Source organism: Carassius gibelio, chromosome B23, assembly GCF_023724105.1.
Source record: "Carassius gibelio isolate Cgi1373 ecotype wild population from Czech Republic chromosome B23, carGib1.2-hapl.c, whole genome shotgun sequence".
NCBI lineage: Eukaryota > Metazoa > Chordata > Actinopteri > Cypriniformes > Cyprinidae > Carassius > Carassius gibelio.
The window spans coordinates 21,516,315-21,535,994 of NC_068418.1; the positions used below are offsets into that span (position 1 = coordinate 21,516,315).

The 19,680-nt window shown below is 35.7% G+C and overlaps 1 protein-coding gene across 2 annotated transcripts in view; it reads left to right on the forward strand.

The window, feature by feature from the left end:
- LOC128011712 (retinoic acid receptor gamma-A) overlaps positions 1-19,680 on the forward strand; it is a 77,888-nt gene that overhangs the window by 35,560 nt on the left and 22,648 nt on the right. For both annotated transcript variants that reach the window (XM_052594402.1, XM_052594401.1), the window contains one exon: positions 3,830-4,122. In XM_052594402.1, the coding sequence (XP_052450362.1) occupies positions 3,954-4,122 (169 nt within the window). In that variant the 5' untranslated portion in view covers positions 3,830-3,953. The remainder of the gene's footprint in view (positions 1-3,829; positions 4,123-19,680) is intronic.

The following is a 19,680-nucleotide window of genomic DNA, read 5'->3' on the forward strand; positions in this document are numbered from 1 at the left end:
ATAATTAAACATATTAAAATAAAAATATATAAAAATAAGAATTCAATAAATAAATTAATTTATTGAATCAATACAATAAGAATACAATAAGTAAATTTAAAAAAACAAGTAAATATTCAAATGTATATTCATTAATTTAAAAAATAATATTATCTTAATTTGAGAAAATAATACAGTTCTTGTCTTATCTTGAAATAAATAAATAAAAATAATAAATAAATGTATTTGAATAAATAATTACATTAAAATTACATTTAAAAAGAAATACATTTAAATAATTAAATACATAAAAAGTGAATGTATTAAATACATATAAATAAATAATTACATTAATTAATCCGAGAATTAATCTAAGAAAATATACAATATTTTAAAGTTTTATCTTATCTAATTTAATCTTATCTTAATTGACTCTTTTAGCATACTGTATAATGATATCTGATCATATTTCATGCCTTGCATATGACAGTAGAAACTAAGCATTTCATTTGAAATAGAAGTCTGGTAACATTCCCAGTGGATATATAAAAAATATTTCCCAACCTTGACTGATATTTGTGGAAAACATAATTATGCTATCATTTTAGTTCACAGTAACGCTTTCAGTTCAGCAAATAGCACATTTGGCCTGTGAGCGAGCAGCTCCACTCCACTTCAATTGCGAAGAATTTATCCTATGCTGCCTCGGTCTCCAGAGTAAACACGTTGACTTCGGCAATGTGTGGTTTTGAATGGTGAGCTCTAAATGATATCTGTTACATATGGAACAGTTCTGAGGGGTCACGGGCAGAGCTGCAGCGGGAGTGGGAGGGGGTTTAGGGAAGGGGGGTAATGTGGGCAGGCATGGGTTCGAGGGCACACAGTCGCAGATGAAAACCAGACCTGGAGAAAAAGAGAGAGCGAAGGAGGAGGGGGAGAGATGGCAAGGCCCTGTTGTGGCTGGCTATGGGCGTGTGCCTATCTGCAGAGCTCCTTCCTTAGACGTGGCCACCCTAGCTTGGATGCACATGTGGAAGAGTTTACTGTAATGGAACTCTAAATTAGTGGTGGTTTGAAGCTGCCTGCAGCAGTAGGCTGTAATTAACTGGCTCTGCTGAAAGAAACAGAACCAGAGAGGCTGGAGGCAGTGTGTGTGTGTGTGTGTGTGTGTGTGTGTGTGTGTGTGTGTGTGTGTGTGTCGGGCAGATGTGTATACTGGAGCCACGAAAGAAAATGGCACACTGAGGGAGAAAATATTTGTTTTAGCGTGTATTAATGAATGTTTTTGCAATACATTCTTACAAAAGATTATGTCCTACTTTGTTTCTTTGTGTACTATTATTTACCAGGGTTTTTTTTTTTTTTTTTTTTTTTTTTTTTTTGTATTTCAACTTGTTTTCCTTTTTGTTGTATGAAGGTCTTAGAAACTTTAAAAACATGCTTGCATCATTTATTTTTTTTGCTTTTCTAATACATTTTATGTAAATAATCCATCATAACAGTAGGAGTATAAATAATTGAATTATGTTTGTGTGAAAATGATTTATATCAACTAAAAAATGACTTTACCTCAGTTGTACATCATTTGCACAATTTGTAAAAAATTATAAAATAAAATAAAAATAGTGCACTTGGTCACAGTGTCATTAATTGTTAAAAAAATCTATAAATAAAACTAGTGTATGAAAGTAAAGAGCTTGAGATGAAAATGAAGAAAAAACTCAAATCTGTCAATAAATATTACACAAGCCAAATTGTCAAATTATAAAAGTGTGAAAATATTATTCAATAGTGTGTATTTATTGGATGAATAAAATAGTAACATAAAATTTTGCCTTAGTAAGACAACAAACAGAGTCAGCTTTTTTGATTTTTTTTATATGTTAAAAATATCACTTCCTTCACAGAATGCTGTTAAACAAAATCTGTAACTTGATATGTAAAGTGATATCATGAAAAAATGTATAAGAACACTTTTGCTTAGTCCCGTGATGTCTGCATATCCACTGTTGGACATTGTTAGCAGACAAATTCAACTAATAATAGTTTAAGAGTGTAAAAGCGCCCAAGAAAAACCCTTGAGGTATGTGTGTGTTACACTTGGAAAGATGTTTCTTAGGGCTTCATTGTGTGAATTACAGTAGAGCTGTGTGCATCTGTTATGGAAAGGGAGCTCAGTATTTCTCTCAAAGACTATGTGTTCAGGTGCAAGTGTTTTTTATGCGACAGTGAGAAAGAGACTGTATGAATGTGTGTTTTGGAAAGCCCAGGCTTCTTTCCTGGCCAGAGTGCCCCCCAGTGCCCGGACTCCGTCACTGAATCTGTCTCCTTTTTCTTTCTTTCTTTCTTTCTTTCTTTCTTTCTCTCAGCTCAGTGTATGTTTACGACGAATTCATGAGCACGGTTTTTCCCTTGCTTTTAGCCCTGATTCACAAACCACAGCATTTCCAAAAAGCGCTGAATTCTTTGGCACAGCTCGTTTTTCAAAAACCACATTTAAACAACAAGCCGCCAGCACCACCCACTCATAAAAATCACTCATGGGAAAAGGAACAAAAAATGGACAGGGACAACCCAGCATTCACTAGTGCGGTGATGAAGATAGGTTTTGTCTTCTTGAAAAGTGTGCGTAAGAGAAACACAGAGCGAGATGCCAAAAAATCGTGCAAATATCTAAACATCCTTAAAAAAACATAAACATGTTTTTGTTAAGCAAAACTGCTTAATAAATCAGAATTTAGTGATGTTTCTGGTTTCATTTTTTAAATGGAAGCGAAGCGATTTGGACAAACAAGCTGTCACTCCTTCTCTTCTAGTTCCTCATCTTCTCCACTGGAGCCCATGTTGGGGCCTCGGGTCTGTGAGAGGCCGTCTGTAGTCGTGCAGGGCTGAGAGACTGGCAGCACAAACAGAGGAGCTCTTTCTTGTGGAGTTTGGGTGATTTAAATCATATGGAATAGCCTGGAAACACCACAGACGTCTGGACACCTTTCAAAACGGAGCAGACAAGAGCGCTCTCTTTCTCCCTCCCTCTGTTTCTCTTCTCCTGCCTCAACCGAACTTTTTCCTAACCGCTTTATTATTTTCCTCCCTCCCCTTCGTTTCTTTTTTTGCTCTCTTTCGTTTTTACATATCACCCCATCGTTTTCCCTCAGACTCCACCCTCCTTCTCAAACACACAAGCGCTCTTATGCACCGGCTGCTGGGTTGCTGTTAAACTGATGTGAGAAACTCGCAGATTGCTGTTTGTGAGACGTTAGGGGTTCTTAAAAGATTAGTTCATCCGGAGATTAGCATTCTGTTATCATTTATTCATGCTCATGCCGTTCCACACCTTCCTTTTTATTTCGAACAATGTGCCAGTCACATTTTCTGTGCAGTTTGAATGAATGGGACTGGAGCAAAAGTTTTATTTTGTGCAGTATATTTCAGATCTTTTGAAGCCGTATGATAGCTTTGTGTGAGGAACAGACCGATAATTTATTCTTTAAAAGCCTTGACATCTGCTTCATGTCCTTGATGAATTAACGAGGTAACTAAGTGAACAAATCATTCTATTCAATGAATCGGTTGACCTGATTCACAAAACCAGTCTGAATGATTCATTCTTGAATTGGTCTGGTCCATATAACCCAGTGAGTCAGTGATCCAGTCGCAAGTTTTTTTCATATTTACTTGAGTGGAAGATTATGAGTGAATAACGATGAATGAAAGTAATTTGTCTTTGGAATGGCTTGAGAGTGAGTAAATGTGCGGTTTGCACAGGAGTTTGGACTCGCTGAACTGTTTTACTACTGTTTCGAATTCTTTGTACAAATGCTTAACTCATCGTATGTGTTTCCTCCTGAAGGTACGTCCTGTCGTATGAGTGAAAGCCGAGCCGTGACACAGATCTGAGAAGTTTGCCAACATTGTCACACAGGCCGTTGAAGCGCACGACAGGCCCAACCAGCCTTTGGCAGTCAACCGTCACCATGGCAACCAATAGGGAACGGCAGGTGGGTCACATGACCGGCTTTCCACCTGCTGTCTACCCCTTCGCCTTCAATTCCATGCGGAGCCACTCCCCCTTCGATCTGCTGACCAATAGTAGCCTGTTTGGACGGTTTGGGGCGGACCTTCCCAAAGAGATGGCAGCGTTGTGTGAGTATTGAACCTGCTCCGTATTCGTTTATTAACAGAATTAGTATTCGATTCTTAAAAAAGATTGTGTTTTGGGGTGTTTCTTCAGCCACTTTTTTTGTGTGTCTTTATTTTTTATTTTTTTTGTATAGTGTTTTTTTTTTATAGTATAGTGTATCTTTTTTTTATATAATATATGTAAAATAAAATGCAATTTGCATTGAAAAGCTTTTAAAATAGTGTGCTAAATTACCTGTAATTAGATTTATGGTTAATATTTCATCCAGTTCAATCAGACTATAATTGTGGTATATGTGTAGTATACACTGTTGGATGCCGCACATTTTGGTAAAAGTAGTAGGCCATACATGCAGTGCATAAAGTATACATAGTATGAGGATAATTATATTAAAGAATCTAGCTTGTTTTGCTGTTAATTTGTTGGAGGGGAAAGAAAACTCTGATTTGTTTACTGTAATGTTCTTGAGTCTTTCAAGTGTTTGCTAGCCCTCTAGTCTTGTTCCCTGGAAAAAGGGCATTTCTTACAGGTGTTTGACATCAGAGAGAGGGAAAAAGTAAAAAAAAAAAGCGTTTTCGCTTTAGTGTCACAGGGGGCGCTGTTTTACATCTGACAGCAGAAGGAAAGTGTATGTGAGACGGGATAGAGAAACAACAGATGGCTGAAAGAGAGCAAAAGAGCCATTTAAACGACATTCTATTCTGCAGAAATACTTTTTGCCGGTTTAAAATATCAAGGTTTTACATTTTATAGCATTCCAGAAAAATAGTGGGTCTCTCGAACCAGCTGTCACAGCTGTTTGTTTTTTTATAGCTGAGGTGTATAGAACATTCACTGGCTCTTTAGATTCAGAATGTGTTGCAAGAATGCGAGCCGTCTGTGGATTTTTCTTATTCAGACACTAGCTTAGGGGAAAACACAAGCTACGGACATCTCAAATCTCATCTCGAGTCCTGAGGGGAGAATCTGTGATGGGTTTGGATGGCAACAACAAAGCAGAAGACTATGCGTTCCCCCTCCTCAAAACACACACGCACAGATATACACTACTCGCCGTCTCCTGCTGTGCCGCTTTTACTCTTCTGCAAGTCTGAACAACACCCCAGCCTTTTAGATGTCAATCAGTACCCACCCCCCTACATCTGCCCACCTAATCCAATAGGTATTTACTGAGAGAGGCAGAAAGAGAGAGTGAGGGAGGGGTGATGGAAGCACCTGGGGATGACGTCCTGGTGCGGTGGAATCCAAGAACACACCCTGCTGAGAAAACACACTGATGGATACACAATAAACAAGTCTCCTCTGTCTCCTGGTCCTGAAAATCAGAAACATATTTCACCTCGCATATGCAGTCGCCCTGAATATGAAATTGCCTTTGCGGAAAACGTGTTGTAAAAGTAACATGAATGTTTGACAATCTGGGAAATGATCGGAGGAGCTTGACGAGGCAGATGTTGATTAGCATTGTCAGCTGTGGCTCTAACTTTAACATCATTTTGAAGTCAGCGTGAAATTAGAATTCATCTTGTTTACATTTTTTGTTTCGTAAAAAACGTTTTTAGTCAAAATGATAAAACATGCTTTTCCTCTGAAACTCTTTTCCGTTCCGAACAATCTGGCTCTATTACGATTTACAATACTGTTCCAAGGTTTGGGGTCAGAAAGATATTTTGAAAACTGTATTCAACACGGATGTATAGAATTAATCAAAAGTGACATTAAAGACATTTTTAGGAAACATTTATATTTAAAACAAATGCTTTTCTTTTTTAACTTTCTATTTATCAGATTATCCTGAAAAATATGTAGCACGGTTTTCACAAAAATATTAAGCATCAACGTTTTCAGTATAGATGATAATCAGAAATGTTTCTTGAGTAGCAAATCAGCATATCAGAAAGATTTCTGAAGAAACACGTTACACTGAAGACTAGAGTAATTATGCTTAAATATAAATGACATTTTAAAATAGAAATAGAAATAGAAAACAGTTATTTTAAATGGTAAAAATATATCACAATATTACAGTTTTTTTTTCTGGTGCACTCAGTTACCACCCTTAAAAAAAAGAATTCGTCCTGTTTCACATTGAAATGGGTAAAATGAATTCCAAATGGTAATTCATGTTGACTTTTAAAAGTCAAATGTAGTTCATTTTTTAAACTGGAAACAATTTCTGCCTCACTCTGGCTGTTTGCATATCCAAAAGCACTTCGGCCCCTAAGCAATGCCAGGAATTGGGTGAGAGTCGAGACCACAGAGGCCCTAATTTGCTTTTGGGGACGCTGTTTGAAATTCTTTTTAGACAGGCATGTCACAAGTTGTTTTACTGAGCCATTCTCATCCCTGGCTCTGAGACGAGGGGAAACAAAGGCAGACGAGCAACCGGCCCGGTGCTGTTTTTGCTTTTTTGCGAGAGTTGGTTTAACAGGCCTCTTCATTGTTGTCAAAGATGTCTGTCGGCTGCGACAATTCCCAGCTCATAAAGGCACAAAATACCAAAGGCCCTGTCTTTAAGTGTGTCTGCGTTGTTAGTCCTGCATTCTACCTTTGACTGGTGTGTGAGAAGACAGTCATGCTTTGGCCTACTTCACATAGGTGTGTTCAAGCAGATATAGGCTGACAGGTTCAATCACCTTCCAGAGACCTGCAGCTGGCACAGAGCTCTTCAAAATATTGATTTCACACACTGACAGCTGACACCATCACTATTTTTTTTAAAAGCCTCTTTTCACAATTTTGATAAAATCCTGTTGGAGTGTTTGCAGTAACACTGTGATAAAGTGAGTGATGTATGTACATTTAGATTTATGCATTTGACAGATGCTTTTATACAAAGTTAACTCATGGCCTCAGCATTGTTATTGTCATGTTCTACTGTAAGAGCTACAGTAATATAGACAAAATCAGAGAACTTTCCTGGGATCGGTCTCGTATTCTTAAACATATTCTTAAAGCAGACATGTTTATTTATACCAGCAGTACTCAGCTGCTCTAAAAGAGCTGTGGCCCGCAGGGAAAACAACGCTAAAGGCAAATAATAAAAGTGGCACACTCATAATGTTTTTTTTTTTTTTTTGTGGCAGCATTATTATTTGCATTTCATTGTATTGCACTGCATCCGTTTGATATTAGTATAATTGAAATATTATTAAATTTTATTAATATTTTGAATGATTTCTTTAATTTATTTTGCATTTGTAATCTTTCCCATTTTAGTAATTTTGTTGTGCATTTTGTATTTTTTTTATATCATGTATATAATTGTTTAATTGTTCTTTTAGTTTTAGTTAACTATAATATTCTTGCATTGCTTTGCAGAATATATATATATATATATTTTTCCTTTTTAGTCTTTGTCATGTTAATAATTATGTGTCTTGCTGGGCCTGTTCAGGGTCAGGGTCAGGTATCCGGTTGGTGTCAGGTGAAACCAGTCTAATTACAAAGGGCTTCCTTAAGATTGATTAGTTGGCTAGTCATTCAGAAACACACCGACTTGTTGCTTTAAATAAAAAATGGTGGTTGTTTCATCCCTACACCACTAAGCTTTCCTGGTCCAGCATGGAAATTCATGTTATCTCTCGCTGTTGTTTTTTAGCATGCTGTTTTTTTTTGTTGCATGCTTTTTTTTTTTTTTAGCATGTAACACAGAGGTTCCTCTGTTCTATTCGAGGCTTTTGCGTGGTAAAACGTTCATCTGTGGAGCTCCGCTGTTGTTTTGACACTGAGTATGTAAAGCAGCTGTGCACGTGGGCCCACTGTGTGTGAGGCTCCGTGTGGGGGTCTTACGTGCAGAAGCCGTTATCAGTTGATCCCTGTCATTATCGGAGCTCTTCAAACAAACAGTTGGAAGCCCATTACCAGCACTTACTGTGTGATAGCATCTCAACTGAGCCCTCAAATGCTCCTGAAACCTTTTACCAATCAGGGGAGGAGGCCTCACTCCAAGCCGCCAAGAGGGAAGTTTTGAAAGGCTGCTTGGTCATTTCCTTTAACCAGACGGAGACCGTGTGGTGCTAATCTAATAGTCCTGCTAGGGCCGTGCACGGTCCAGCTGTCTCTCTCACGCTCTCACTGCACATATCAATGATATTAGTTCCCTTTTGGCTTGCGAGCTCGAGTTTTTATTGTTGTGACTGGGGCCAAGCTGTTGTGTGAAGGCATTTGTGTTGTCTAAAACAGAACAGCGTGCTTGTTCCAGCTTGTCATCGAGAGAAAGGCAAACATTTTGTTGTTCGCTGCCCCCACAGGAATGAATCAGTACAGTCACACACTTTCACACAGTAAATGGGTAAATATCTGCAGCCTACTTGCTGCAGTCTAAAAGTGCTTTTGTGCAGGGTTATATAATTGAGACCATCAGGTGACGTATTTGCGTAATGCAAACAGATTTAAAAGCTCTGGGAGATGTTAGATTTAAACATCATATGACGAAGACTGATTTTAGGGCTGCGCAATGAATCAAATAATTAATTGAGATTATGATTCTGACTGCAGTAATTAATTATGTGATGATTGCAGCATTCCATTAATGTTTTTTTTTTTTTTTTTTGTGACCTGATTTTGCAGAGTTGGAGAATTTTAAACAGTCACAGACGCATTGAGCAATTGAATGCAGAGACACTGAATTTAATACATGAGCCTTTCAAGTAATGGTTTTGATTAACCATTTTATAAATCTGAATAACAAATTAATGTATTATGTTTTACCTTTTTTTGTTTTAGTATCTATGTGAGATGGATCGGATGTTGTGCAGCTCACTTGCAACGTACAGGAGTCAGCATTTGAAGTGGATCAAAAAAGTTCATCAAAGTTGTCCTAAGACAAGAACGCATTTTGGTTTTAGGACAACTTTGATTAAAGGTTTTGATTCACTTAAAATGTTGACTACTGTAGATGGAATAACAACCAATACACACTGCAATAAAACAAATTATGGATACAGTGTAAATTGGAGGTTTATTTTACAGTAGCTTTGTTTATTATCACACTGCTGGCTTTTTGTGTTTTGATTTTTATGTTTATTTTGATTTAGTATAAAACAGCAAAAGATAAAAAAAAGAGTACTTCTTTTTAAAAGATAATTAATATATTACCTTAATTAAAAATATTTACAAATTAAATGAGTTGCTTTCAAATAATTATATTATATGTGTAATTGTCAGTAAATGAATATGTTAATAAATTAATAAATTATTATAATCCCTAGTATAACAGCAATATATTTAAAATAATTTATTTCATACTAAGTATAGTTTAATCTATATTTACTGATATTTTACTTGAGAATTACTGATACAAATAATTATATTTAAACTTTATTTGAAGTAATACTTTTAAATTAAGCCTAAAATGTGTTTTAACATCATTATTGATGACGTCTTTAAAAGCAAGAAATTTCAAGTGTACCTAAAGTATACTTACAAAAGTTCCACTTTAGCTGGACTTTAGTTGTACTTTAGCACCACTTCCACACATTAAAAGTGCATTAAGTACAAAATTAGTTTAGACTTTAATGATACCAGTTTAGAATACTAAATGTACAATTGCAGGGTGTTTTTATTAAATACATATGTAAAAAAATAAAATAAAAGTTTCGCTGGAGATGTCATGGGAATTATCTAAAAATTATGGTGTGTACAAAGTGATCAAACATAGAATAAAGGATCACTGAAAGGTAAATATGTTTTTAAAAGAGGAAAATAACAGGTCTGTGTCATTAAGAGGCCGAGGCACAAGTACTATATTATTTCAGATTATTTATTTACAGAAACATTTTCCCGTCAAAGTGTTGGCTTTCCTTCACAGCTGGCATGAGTTTGTGCACAAGATGGATCAAATTGAAATAAGAGCAATGCATGTGTCTGAACACTTCTCCATTTCCTCAGAGATTCCACCATCTTTCATCTCCACCTCTGCTTTCCTGCCAGGTTCCTCTCCGTTCTGTCACTCATCACCAGCAGCACTTACTTTTTGAGACCTTCTGGTGGATGAATCAGTTATCTACGGATCTTAATATTCTTATTGTGCAATCTGTTGTTTGATGGTTTGAATCTAAAGCCAGGAAGCAGTTTGGCTGAAAGCAGATGAACTTGGCCAGTGATCAACATCAAATGCTATTCGAGAACACATTATGCTTTCTTAATATGGCATACTTCCTGATTGAAACAAAATATTCAAAGTGGAAAAAATGTAGGCCAGGACTTGATTTTATCCAGTGGGAACTGATTGGATCATGAACAGTGGGCGTTTTGTACCAGAATGGAGCCAGAAGTGAATACAAGTTTGGAGTTAATTGTGTACAGTTTCTCCCCTTCTTAAACACAAATGACACACTCACGTTTGAGAAAGGTCAAGGGTCAACCACAAGAGCATCACAATGTAACCCAGTTGTTCAAATCTAGGCTTTGTTTTTTTTTTTGTTATAATTAACTGTACTAAAAATAATATTATTTATGAGTATTTTTGTCTTGTTTTCCAGTTAAAATATGTAATAAGATATAAAAAGACTTATTTCACAGATTTTATCCTCAACATAAGTGTATTTTGACTTACTGATCTGGAACTTGTGTTAATACATGTTTTTAACCTTTTTATATCTTAAAACCTGCCAGTGCAGTAAGACAAAATTTACCTTTAAATTAAAGATTTATTTTCTAAAAACAAGTCTTAATATTTTATACAGTGTTAAAAAAACTAAATTAATTTAAGAAGTATTTTTTTATTACATTAAAAGTAACTTGCCTTGTTTTAAAACTTAAGTGAAAAAGCACTGGTGAACAAACAATTATCATTCTAATATGCTGATTTATTATCAGTTTTGAAATTGTTGTGCTGTTTAGTATTTTTTGAAACTTTTGATTCTTTAAAGGAAAAAAAGTTCAAAAGAACAGCATTTATTCAAAATAGAAATCTTTTTATTCAAAATAGAGTATTTACTATCAATTTTTTCCTTTTATCACACCCTTGCTGAATAAAAGTATTAATTTCTTTCAAATAAAAAAGAAAGAAAGAATTTACTGACCCCAAAGTCTTGTATAGTAGTGTATATTGTAATACAAAATTGCTATTTTGAATAAACACTGTTCTTTCTACTTTTTACTTATCGAAGAATCCTGAAAAAAAGTATCAGATTTAGAGGCCCTAAAAATAACTGTTCCCAACACTGATTTTAAATCAGCCTATCAGAATGATTTCTGACACTGAACTGAATAATGCTGAAAATTAAATTTTGCTTCATAGGAATAAATTATATTTTAAAGTATAATCAAATAGAAAACTGTAATTTTAAATTGCAATAATATTGCACAAAAACATTGTTTGCTGTATTTTTTAACATACTGATACAGTATGAGCATGAGAAACTTCTTTAAAAAACAAAAAATCTTACTGATCCCAAATGTTTGAACAGCAGTGTATATATGACGATTAACACTGATGCATTGTTCGCAATTAGACCGGAACGTGCATTGAGGAAGTAAATAGAGTCAGTTTTCATTTCATGTTTACAGAGCGCTCCAGTGCTTTGCTGGCCATCATTGATAGAGGATTGTTCTGCTTTTAATTCTCTAGTATGCAATGCTGGGCTCTTTGTGTATGAGGGAATTCATAAAGTCTTTGTTAATATTTTGGCCACAAGCGACTGCCACACTTGTCTGTTTTTCAGAGAGTTGGCCTAACTGCAGTCGGAGTGGGAGACGGAGTCACGAATTGCCAGGTCATTAAGAGCTCAGTTTGGGAATTTTGCAAATTGTTCACAAATGGAATCTCAGCTCGACTGACTCTATCCCTAAAATCCGGTGGATTACTTCCCTCCCCTCTGTTACCTTCTGTACTCCTCCACTCCTATGTGGATTTCCTTCCCTGATCCCACTGTTTTCAGGCAGACAGACTATAACGGAGGTGAGAGACAGTGTGTCAGGATGAGGTAGAGCGTGTGAGCGAGCACTGAAAGGTAAAGAGTGCACTGGTGTGTTAGCATGATGACAGATGAAGATAAAGAGCGTTGAGAGGGGGCGGAGCTTCACTGTTTGCAACAGGCAAGAATGGGCACGTGCAGTAAGAGGATTCTGCCATGGCGACTGGGAATGGGAGGGGCTTCCTAGTGGATGTCAAAATGGGTGTGGCCTCAACGTTAAGGGGAGGAGTGGGTAACTTTTTGCCAGTCAAGTTCATAACTACAAAACATGTAGTTTCCAGTTTTGAATACCTCATGTCAAAAGTCATGAGAATACTAAAGAAGCATGTATACTGGCATGCCAAGAGAGAGAATGAAACGGCGGGGGGTGAGAGAGAGAACAGGCACAGAGACAGAGCAAAGGCTTGTCTGAGAGATGGCCAAGTATGATAAGTCGGTGAAAAGTTTTACTGTTTCTTTTTTACGCGGTGCAGAACACGAGGAGGCCGAGTGAGGACTGGAACAGCCCGTCTTCTAGCTCTGTTTTCCCCTCTGGTCTAGTCTTCAAGTGACACTTCCAGACTCTCGGGGAGATGTATTGTGTGTACGAGTAAGATGTCAGGATAAGATTACATGTCTCCTCAGAGCCAAACATGTGTACGATGTTGCTCGAGGTGGACGCCATGATGAATGTCCGAGCGATGGCGCTGGGATGGGAGTTTTGGAACTGATGCAGTGTTGTGGTGAAGATTCTTTAAACCACAAGTGGCTTATGATTTTAAAAGTATAGTTACATTTCAAATCAAAGCATCATGTTTTGAAGCCATTCATTTACAGGAAATGTGAATAAACTAGCTTATTAGAAATCACGTTTGAAAACTGTGATTAATCCTTGTGAATATTACCTTATCTATGTATATATGTTTATGTACATGTCCAATAATTTTAGTCGTTTGCGTATATTATTTACAATTTGTACAATTATTTTAATTGTAGTATTTAAAAAAAAATAGAAATTATATTTGATTTAATAGTTATTTTAATAGTTTTGAAAGTATTATTCATTTGTATGTAATGTATTTATTTTTAAAAACTTTTTAGATTTTGTATATATTTTTATTTTATTTATGTATTTATCTAATTATTTTACTAAACACACATTTTATTTGATTTAACAGTTATTTGAATAGTTTTGGAACTTGTGTTTTATTTAATTTATGTGTTTATTATTAATTATCATTAATTATTATAAAAAAAATTAAACAAAATGATTAACAAAATGTATTTATTTAATATATATATTTTTTATATTTTGATGTATTTGTTTTATTTTATTTATGTTTTTTTAATTATTTTACAAAATAACAAATTGTATTTGATTAAATTTTTATTTTAATCAAATTGATTCTATTATTTATTTTCATTTAATAAATATATTTATTTTTAACAACAAATTTAGTTTGGAACTTTTGTTTTATTTATTTATTTTTAACAAAATCTAAAACTATTATTTATTCATTTATTTATATGTTATTTATTATATGTTTTTTACAAATATTTTTCAAAATTACAAATTTTATTTAGAAAATTTTGCAAGTAGTATTTATTTTCATTAATTTATTAATTGTAAACAAAATTATTTTGTGTGTTTTTTTTATTATTATTATAATTATTGTTCCTGTTGATTATTTATGAATTTTAAAGCTATTATCCCATTACTGACAATGTAGTTATGTTAGTACCTCGGCTAATTTTACCTACCGTAATTGTTTCTCTGAACTGTCGGGAATTCTGGAATGTGTCATTGGGTTTAAACATGCATACTTTTGGGTAGGATGTGCTGTTGAGTTCGAACATTGTGGATTGTTTAGTGTGTGCTGAAGGTGTGTTTCATGACTCAAAATGTGTGTTTGAATAGTATGTATATGTGTGTCAACATCTGAGTGTTCCCTCAGGGAGCTACAAGGACTAGTTGTGGTAATCTGAGGCATGTGCACACAGACGGAGCTGAAATGAAGTGGTGTTCTGTGTCTCTGTCATCACCGGCAATCTGTCTGGACATATCCACGCACACAGAAACACATGACTCTCTGTTGCTTACACTCCGCACAGACTTCCTGAGCTGTATAACATGGTGCACAGATCTAAAAACTAGCAGAATATGCAATGCATGCTCAATCAATCCTTCCTATAAACATTTCAGGCCCCAGGGGAAATGTTCTTGTTCAGCGGTTGCGCTTTCATAGCTCAGGAGACATATTGGAGTTTCATTTAAAAGGCAGTTCAGCCAAAAATGAATATTCTGTCATCATTTACTTATTCCAAACCTATTTGAGTTCTTCTGTGAAACACACACACAAAATTTAATTGGTTGAAAAGGCATTTAACATTCAGTAATATGACTGTTTGGACTGCAGCGACACTAATAAAACATGAACTGAACTCAGTAGGCCTATTCTGTAGAGCTGCTTAGTTGAACTGAACTGAAATAAAATTAAGTGGTGAAATAATTTTCACTCGGAAATTGCTAGTAAATTCCACAAATAATTAGAAAGACATGGCAAAAAAAAAAAAAAAACAGTAAATCAAATGTGAAATTTTAAAGACTAAGATAAAGAGAAGATAAAATTGTATTAATCTTTATTTTACTGTGTGAGTTTGTTTCATAACTAATGAACACTGCATCATTCACACTGCTAATAAACAATACTGAATCAAACGAGAACTAAATTGAGTTTAAAAATTACGTTACTGTCTTTTTAGAGTTTATTTAAAGCTGAAATTGTATTTGTTTCATAATTTAAGAAATCTGCAACATTAATACTGTAATTTTCTTGTATATTACTGGAAAGCTGCTTTGAAACAGTCTGTATTTTATTAAGCGCTATATAAATACATCTAACTTGATTTGAAAGTCATTAGCATCCAAAACACATAAGACCACATTTACTTCAATTGTTTGGAAAAAAATATTTTTTTTTAATACATTTTCTTTTATTTCCGTCATTTTTCACATAATAAATGTTTGGAATGACATCAGGGGGAGTAAATGTTGACAGATGAGCTATCCCTGTTCCAGATGTCCTACTTTAGAAATACAACGTTTTGAAAAAACAATTTTTCAGAACAAAAATCTTAGAAGATGATGGCTTAGAAAAAAATGGTCTTCATTAGCATCCATTTACTCTCATCGCTGTCTAGGAGAAGCAGTTGAGATATTAAAGAGATCTTCTTTGTGATTTTTCTCATTCCTTTGAGACCACACACAGGCAAACCAGTCCTGGCTAATATCTCTAATGCACCATGTCTGCTATCTGCATGCGGCAGATAAACCTGATTCTGAGGCTCGGCTCGGTGACTGGACGCCTGACATCATCAGCTCATCTGGTGCGGCTCGTCTGGCCTGGAAAGCAGAGACGACAGACAGCCAGCTAAGTGAGATGGATTTCCAGCAGTTCTGAGTCTGTTTGTCATCTGAGTTTTGTCACATGACAGGAAGTAGGGAATAGTGAGAGAGCAAATTCAACAAACGAGAGAGAGAGAGAGAGAAAACTATGGAAGACAAAGCGAAAACAAAACTGTCTTTAAAGATGTTCCTCTGGGTTGTTTAAAAACTATTGCAGGGTTAGACGAGTATAAGTTTGAAAACAGAAGAAAAAGGAGGGAGTGAAGCAGAGGTGGTGGAGAGTGATGGAGAAAAGCTTGAGCTCCAGAGAGAGAGAAGGAGCGCAGGATAAGTTGGGGGAAAGTTAGTGGCCCAGTGGGGATTTCTTCTGGAGTTCAACCTCCTTGGCTGGGGAAGGGAGAGAGGGAGGGAGGGGAGGAACTTGGGTCAGCACTATGAAGTTGGATTAAATGTCCAAGTCACCTTTTTTTCCACCCTCAGACTACACGAAACAGTTTCTAACAAAAGATTTTCAGTGGGAAAGAAGAAATTGCAGAGTTAGAGCAGTTTCTGTCTCTGAATGACAAAATGTAGGCACTGAAGGAAAAAACAGTCAATTAATCACACGGGAGCCAACCATATTAACAGTGCCACAATATCACATTTCAGTAGTATGAGTGTAGCTGGGGAAAAGTTGAGAATGGAGATTACAGAGAGTGAAAGAAAAGTCTTATGGTCATCAGGATATACATATACATAAACCTAACTGTTTTTGATAAATTCTTTATGCATTAAATTCCTTTTGAAAATAAAGACTCATCATCAGTATTTTTTTATTTTTGTTGAATACAAAAGATGTAAACATCCTTAAAACAAGATTAGTTCACTTGAGAAGCAACACTATCAATATTAATATATTTTTTTAGAAATGACACCTTAAGTTATTTTGAATATTTATTTAATATTCAATATTCAAAACATTTTTTTTTATAAAAAATATTTAGTTTTATTTAGAAAAAAATTACCACTTTTATTCAGCAAGGACACATTGCATTGATCAAAGGTAACAGTAAAAAGACATTTATAGTGTGACAAAAGTTCTTTTGAACTTTCTATACATCAAAGAATCCAGAAAAAATGCATCGCAATTTCCACAAAAATAATAAGCAGCACAAATGTTTTCAACATTGATAATAATAAAAAAACATTGTTTCTTGGGCACAAAATCAGCATATTAGAATGATTTCTGAATAATCCTGTAACTTTTAAGAAAGAAGTAATGGCTGCTGGTAATTCAACTTTGCCATCACAGGAATAAATTACATAAAAAAATAAAATTATGCATAAGGTAATGTTAATGATGTAAAAAAAAAAGTATTTAGATATTTTACTCTAAGTTTTGCTCCTTCTTAAAAGGACTCCGGTTTTATTAGAATTCATAGCTTCCTCCTTCCACCATTGTATACTTTTTGATCAGTTTCTTTGTTTGTTCTTTTGTCACCCTCAGACTTTATGACACAACAATTACATGAAAAACCTCAGTGTTACAATTGATGTACTTTACTGTCTGCTCAAACAAAAGGGCCATTAAAGTGTCCTACTCTCTCTCTCTCTCTCTCTCTCTCTCTCTCTCTCTCTCTCTCTCTCCCCCACTCATATTCTCCTCTGTCTCTCCCCTGCTCTCTCTCTCACTCTTTCTTCCTGTCTCTGTCTATGAGGGTCGCCTAAAGAAAATAAATGAGAACCATAACAAAGTCAAGAGCCACAAGATCAATAAACAGCCTAATGAATACCATTCTCAGCACATGCCCCGACGTGCTCGGAGAAGGACTCTTTGTTTCTTTGTAAGTGTGAAAAAGCAAAGGGGGTTTGGGAAAATGAAGGGCAGAATGCCGCAGAGTGGGAAATTGTGAGTGTATTTGGAAGGAAGGGCAGTATGTGTTTATGGAGAGCCCGAGCAGCAGTGCAGATTGACAGGAAATGGTTTCTTTTCTTAGGGGGCCGGGCCGTACCATTACCAGTGGGGCGATAGGGGTCGGGAGGGGGGTGAAGATGGACGTAGGCACCTCTGTTGCTTCTGGCATTGTGTTCAGCTGTTTGCTTGACTTGAACCCTGGTGGCTCCATCCACTCTCCAGCTGTTCACTTATTGAAAGCCATTGGCACCGAAAATGGCAGAGCTATTTATTTCATTGTGTTTAAAAAAAAAAAAATTGTGTGTCTGTGTGTGTGGGGGGGGGGGGTGTCATGATTGTCTGTGTGTGGCGGAGGTATATGTGGTTTATTAGGGGTAACTAAGGTTATGAGGGTTATCTCTGACTGGTTGTCTCTGAGCTACTTGTTACTTGGTCTAGTACTTGTAAACCAAACACAGTGGTCATGGTTTTGTAAACCTGAAAAAATACTGAGAATGTTCATTTCCAGGCCTGGAAAAGTTTTGGAAATGGTTAAAACCATAAAAGGGAAAATACATGTTTCTTGTTGTGCTCTGCTCTGAGGTTTTGTCTCAGCTGGATATTGTCACAAATCACCATAGAACATTAGTTTCTCTTATTAGCGAACAAATGGCATCAGTATGTATAATCGCTTACTTTTATTGATGCCGAATCTTGGTATTTGACACACAAATGGAAATCTATTGCAGCAATCTCTATGAGATGATTTTGATCAGCCTGAAAGGTCATGCAAAAAAGGTCATTAATCAAAATTGTTTTGGAGCCCTCAATAGTCCACGTAGATGCCATATGCAATTTTACATGAATGAAAACAAGGCTGTGATGAACAGAAGTACATTTATTCTTATATATTATATATTTGATTAATTCTATTAGTTTTAAATTCTACATTTATTTATTTATTTTCTTATTTGTTTGTTTATTCATTAATTAATTAATTTCTATTTATCAAAAGGCTGTAAGGAATAGAAATACACTTTATTTGATAGACTTTACTGTGACACATCTAAATGTATTTTTAATTAAAAAAAAAAAAAAAAAAAAAATATATATATATATATATATATATATATATATATATATATATATATATATATATATATATATATATATATATATATCATTTAAAAAAATTTTTTTTTATTTATTTAACTATTTTGAGGCCGACACAGAAATCAGTTAGGGTTGTTTGGCAAAAAATTCATACAGTCGTCTGTTTATCTCTAAATGTGCTGCTAAACCAGTATACCATTGTCAGGGTAGACGTCATATTTCATTATTCACAAATGATAATGAGGCTGTCAGAGATAGATGTACAGTCCATTCAAGGTCCTAGGTGATATCCAGGCACGCTGAGAAGAACTCTGTAGAGAGCTCATTAGAATTACTCATTAGAATTACCAATTAGAATCATAATAAATATTTGATTAATTTGTTAATGCTGTCAAGTCCATAGACTCCCTCTGGGCCTGGTCATGTCTAATTTCCACAACCATGTTTCCCAGTTTTTTTTTTACTCTCTTAATATATATTAAATAGTACACATTTTTGTACTTGGTCAGCTAAGCATGCGTCTTTAGCGTACACATTAATCTTACATTTAACCGTCTGTATGCTTCTACCCCTCACAGCCTAATTTTCACGCACGTCAAATGAAATATGCCATCCACTAACTGTAGCCCATGGGAAAGGACTCAGATTCATCATGTCTTGGTTGCAAGTGTGAAGACAAGCCTGACATTCCTTCCCAAGTTCATCTTCCTGTTGGTCTCCTGCTTGGCGTCCTCTAGCGCATGGATTCTCCCCACGCAACTGAATAAAGTTCCTCTTTTAAAAGCTTCTATGAGGGCCAGAGGGGGCTTTGAATATTCGCCACATACTTAATGAGCTAGAGACATCAGCGGCCATCAGTCATTTACTCTGTTTTTGTGGAGACAAAGGCGAGAATTTTGCCCTGGCATCTGCTGCTTGCACAATGCTCTCCCTCTTTCTCTTTTTCACTCGCTCGCTCTGGACTTTAATGTGGTTATGATTAGAGATGGGGCTGAGGGACGGGTTCCGGGAGTGGGGGGGGGGTGTCTCATATGTACTGCAAGGGAAAAAGGGGGAGGTGCGCAAAGCAAGAGAGCGTGTTTGTGTGCGGTGCGTGCTGAAATATGAATCACAAAAGAGACAAAAAGAGGCCAGAGAGAATCAAATAAAAGTTTGTCCTCTAACCAGATTAGAGCTGGCAATACAAACACACACTGTGGCCCCTCCCTGTGGCCCTCTCTCTCTCTCTCTCTCTCTCTCTCTCTTGCTTAACCCTCGCTCTCTCACC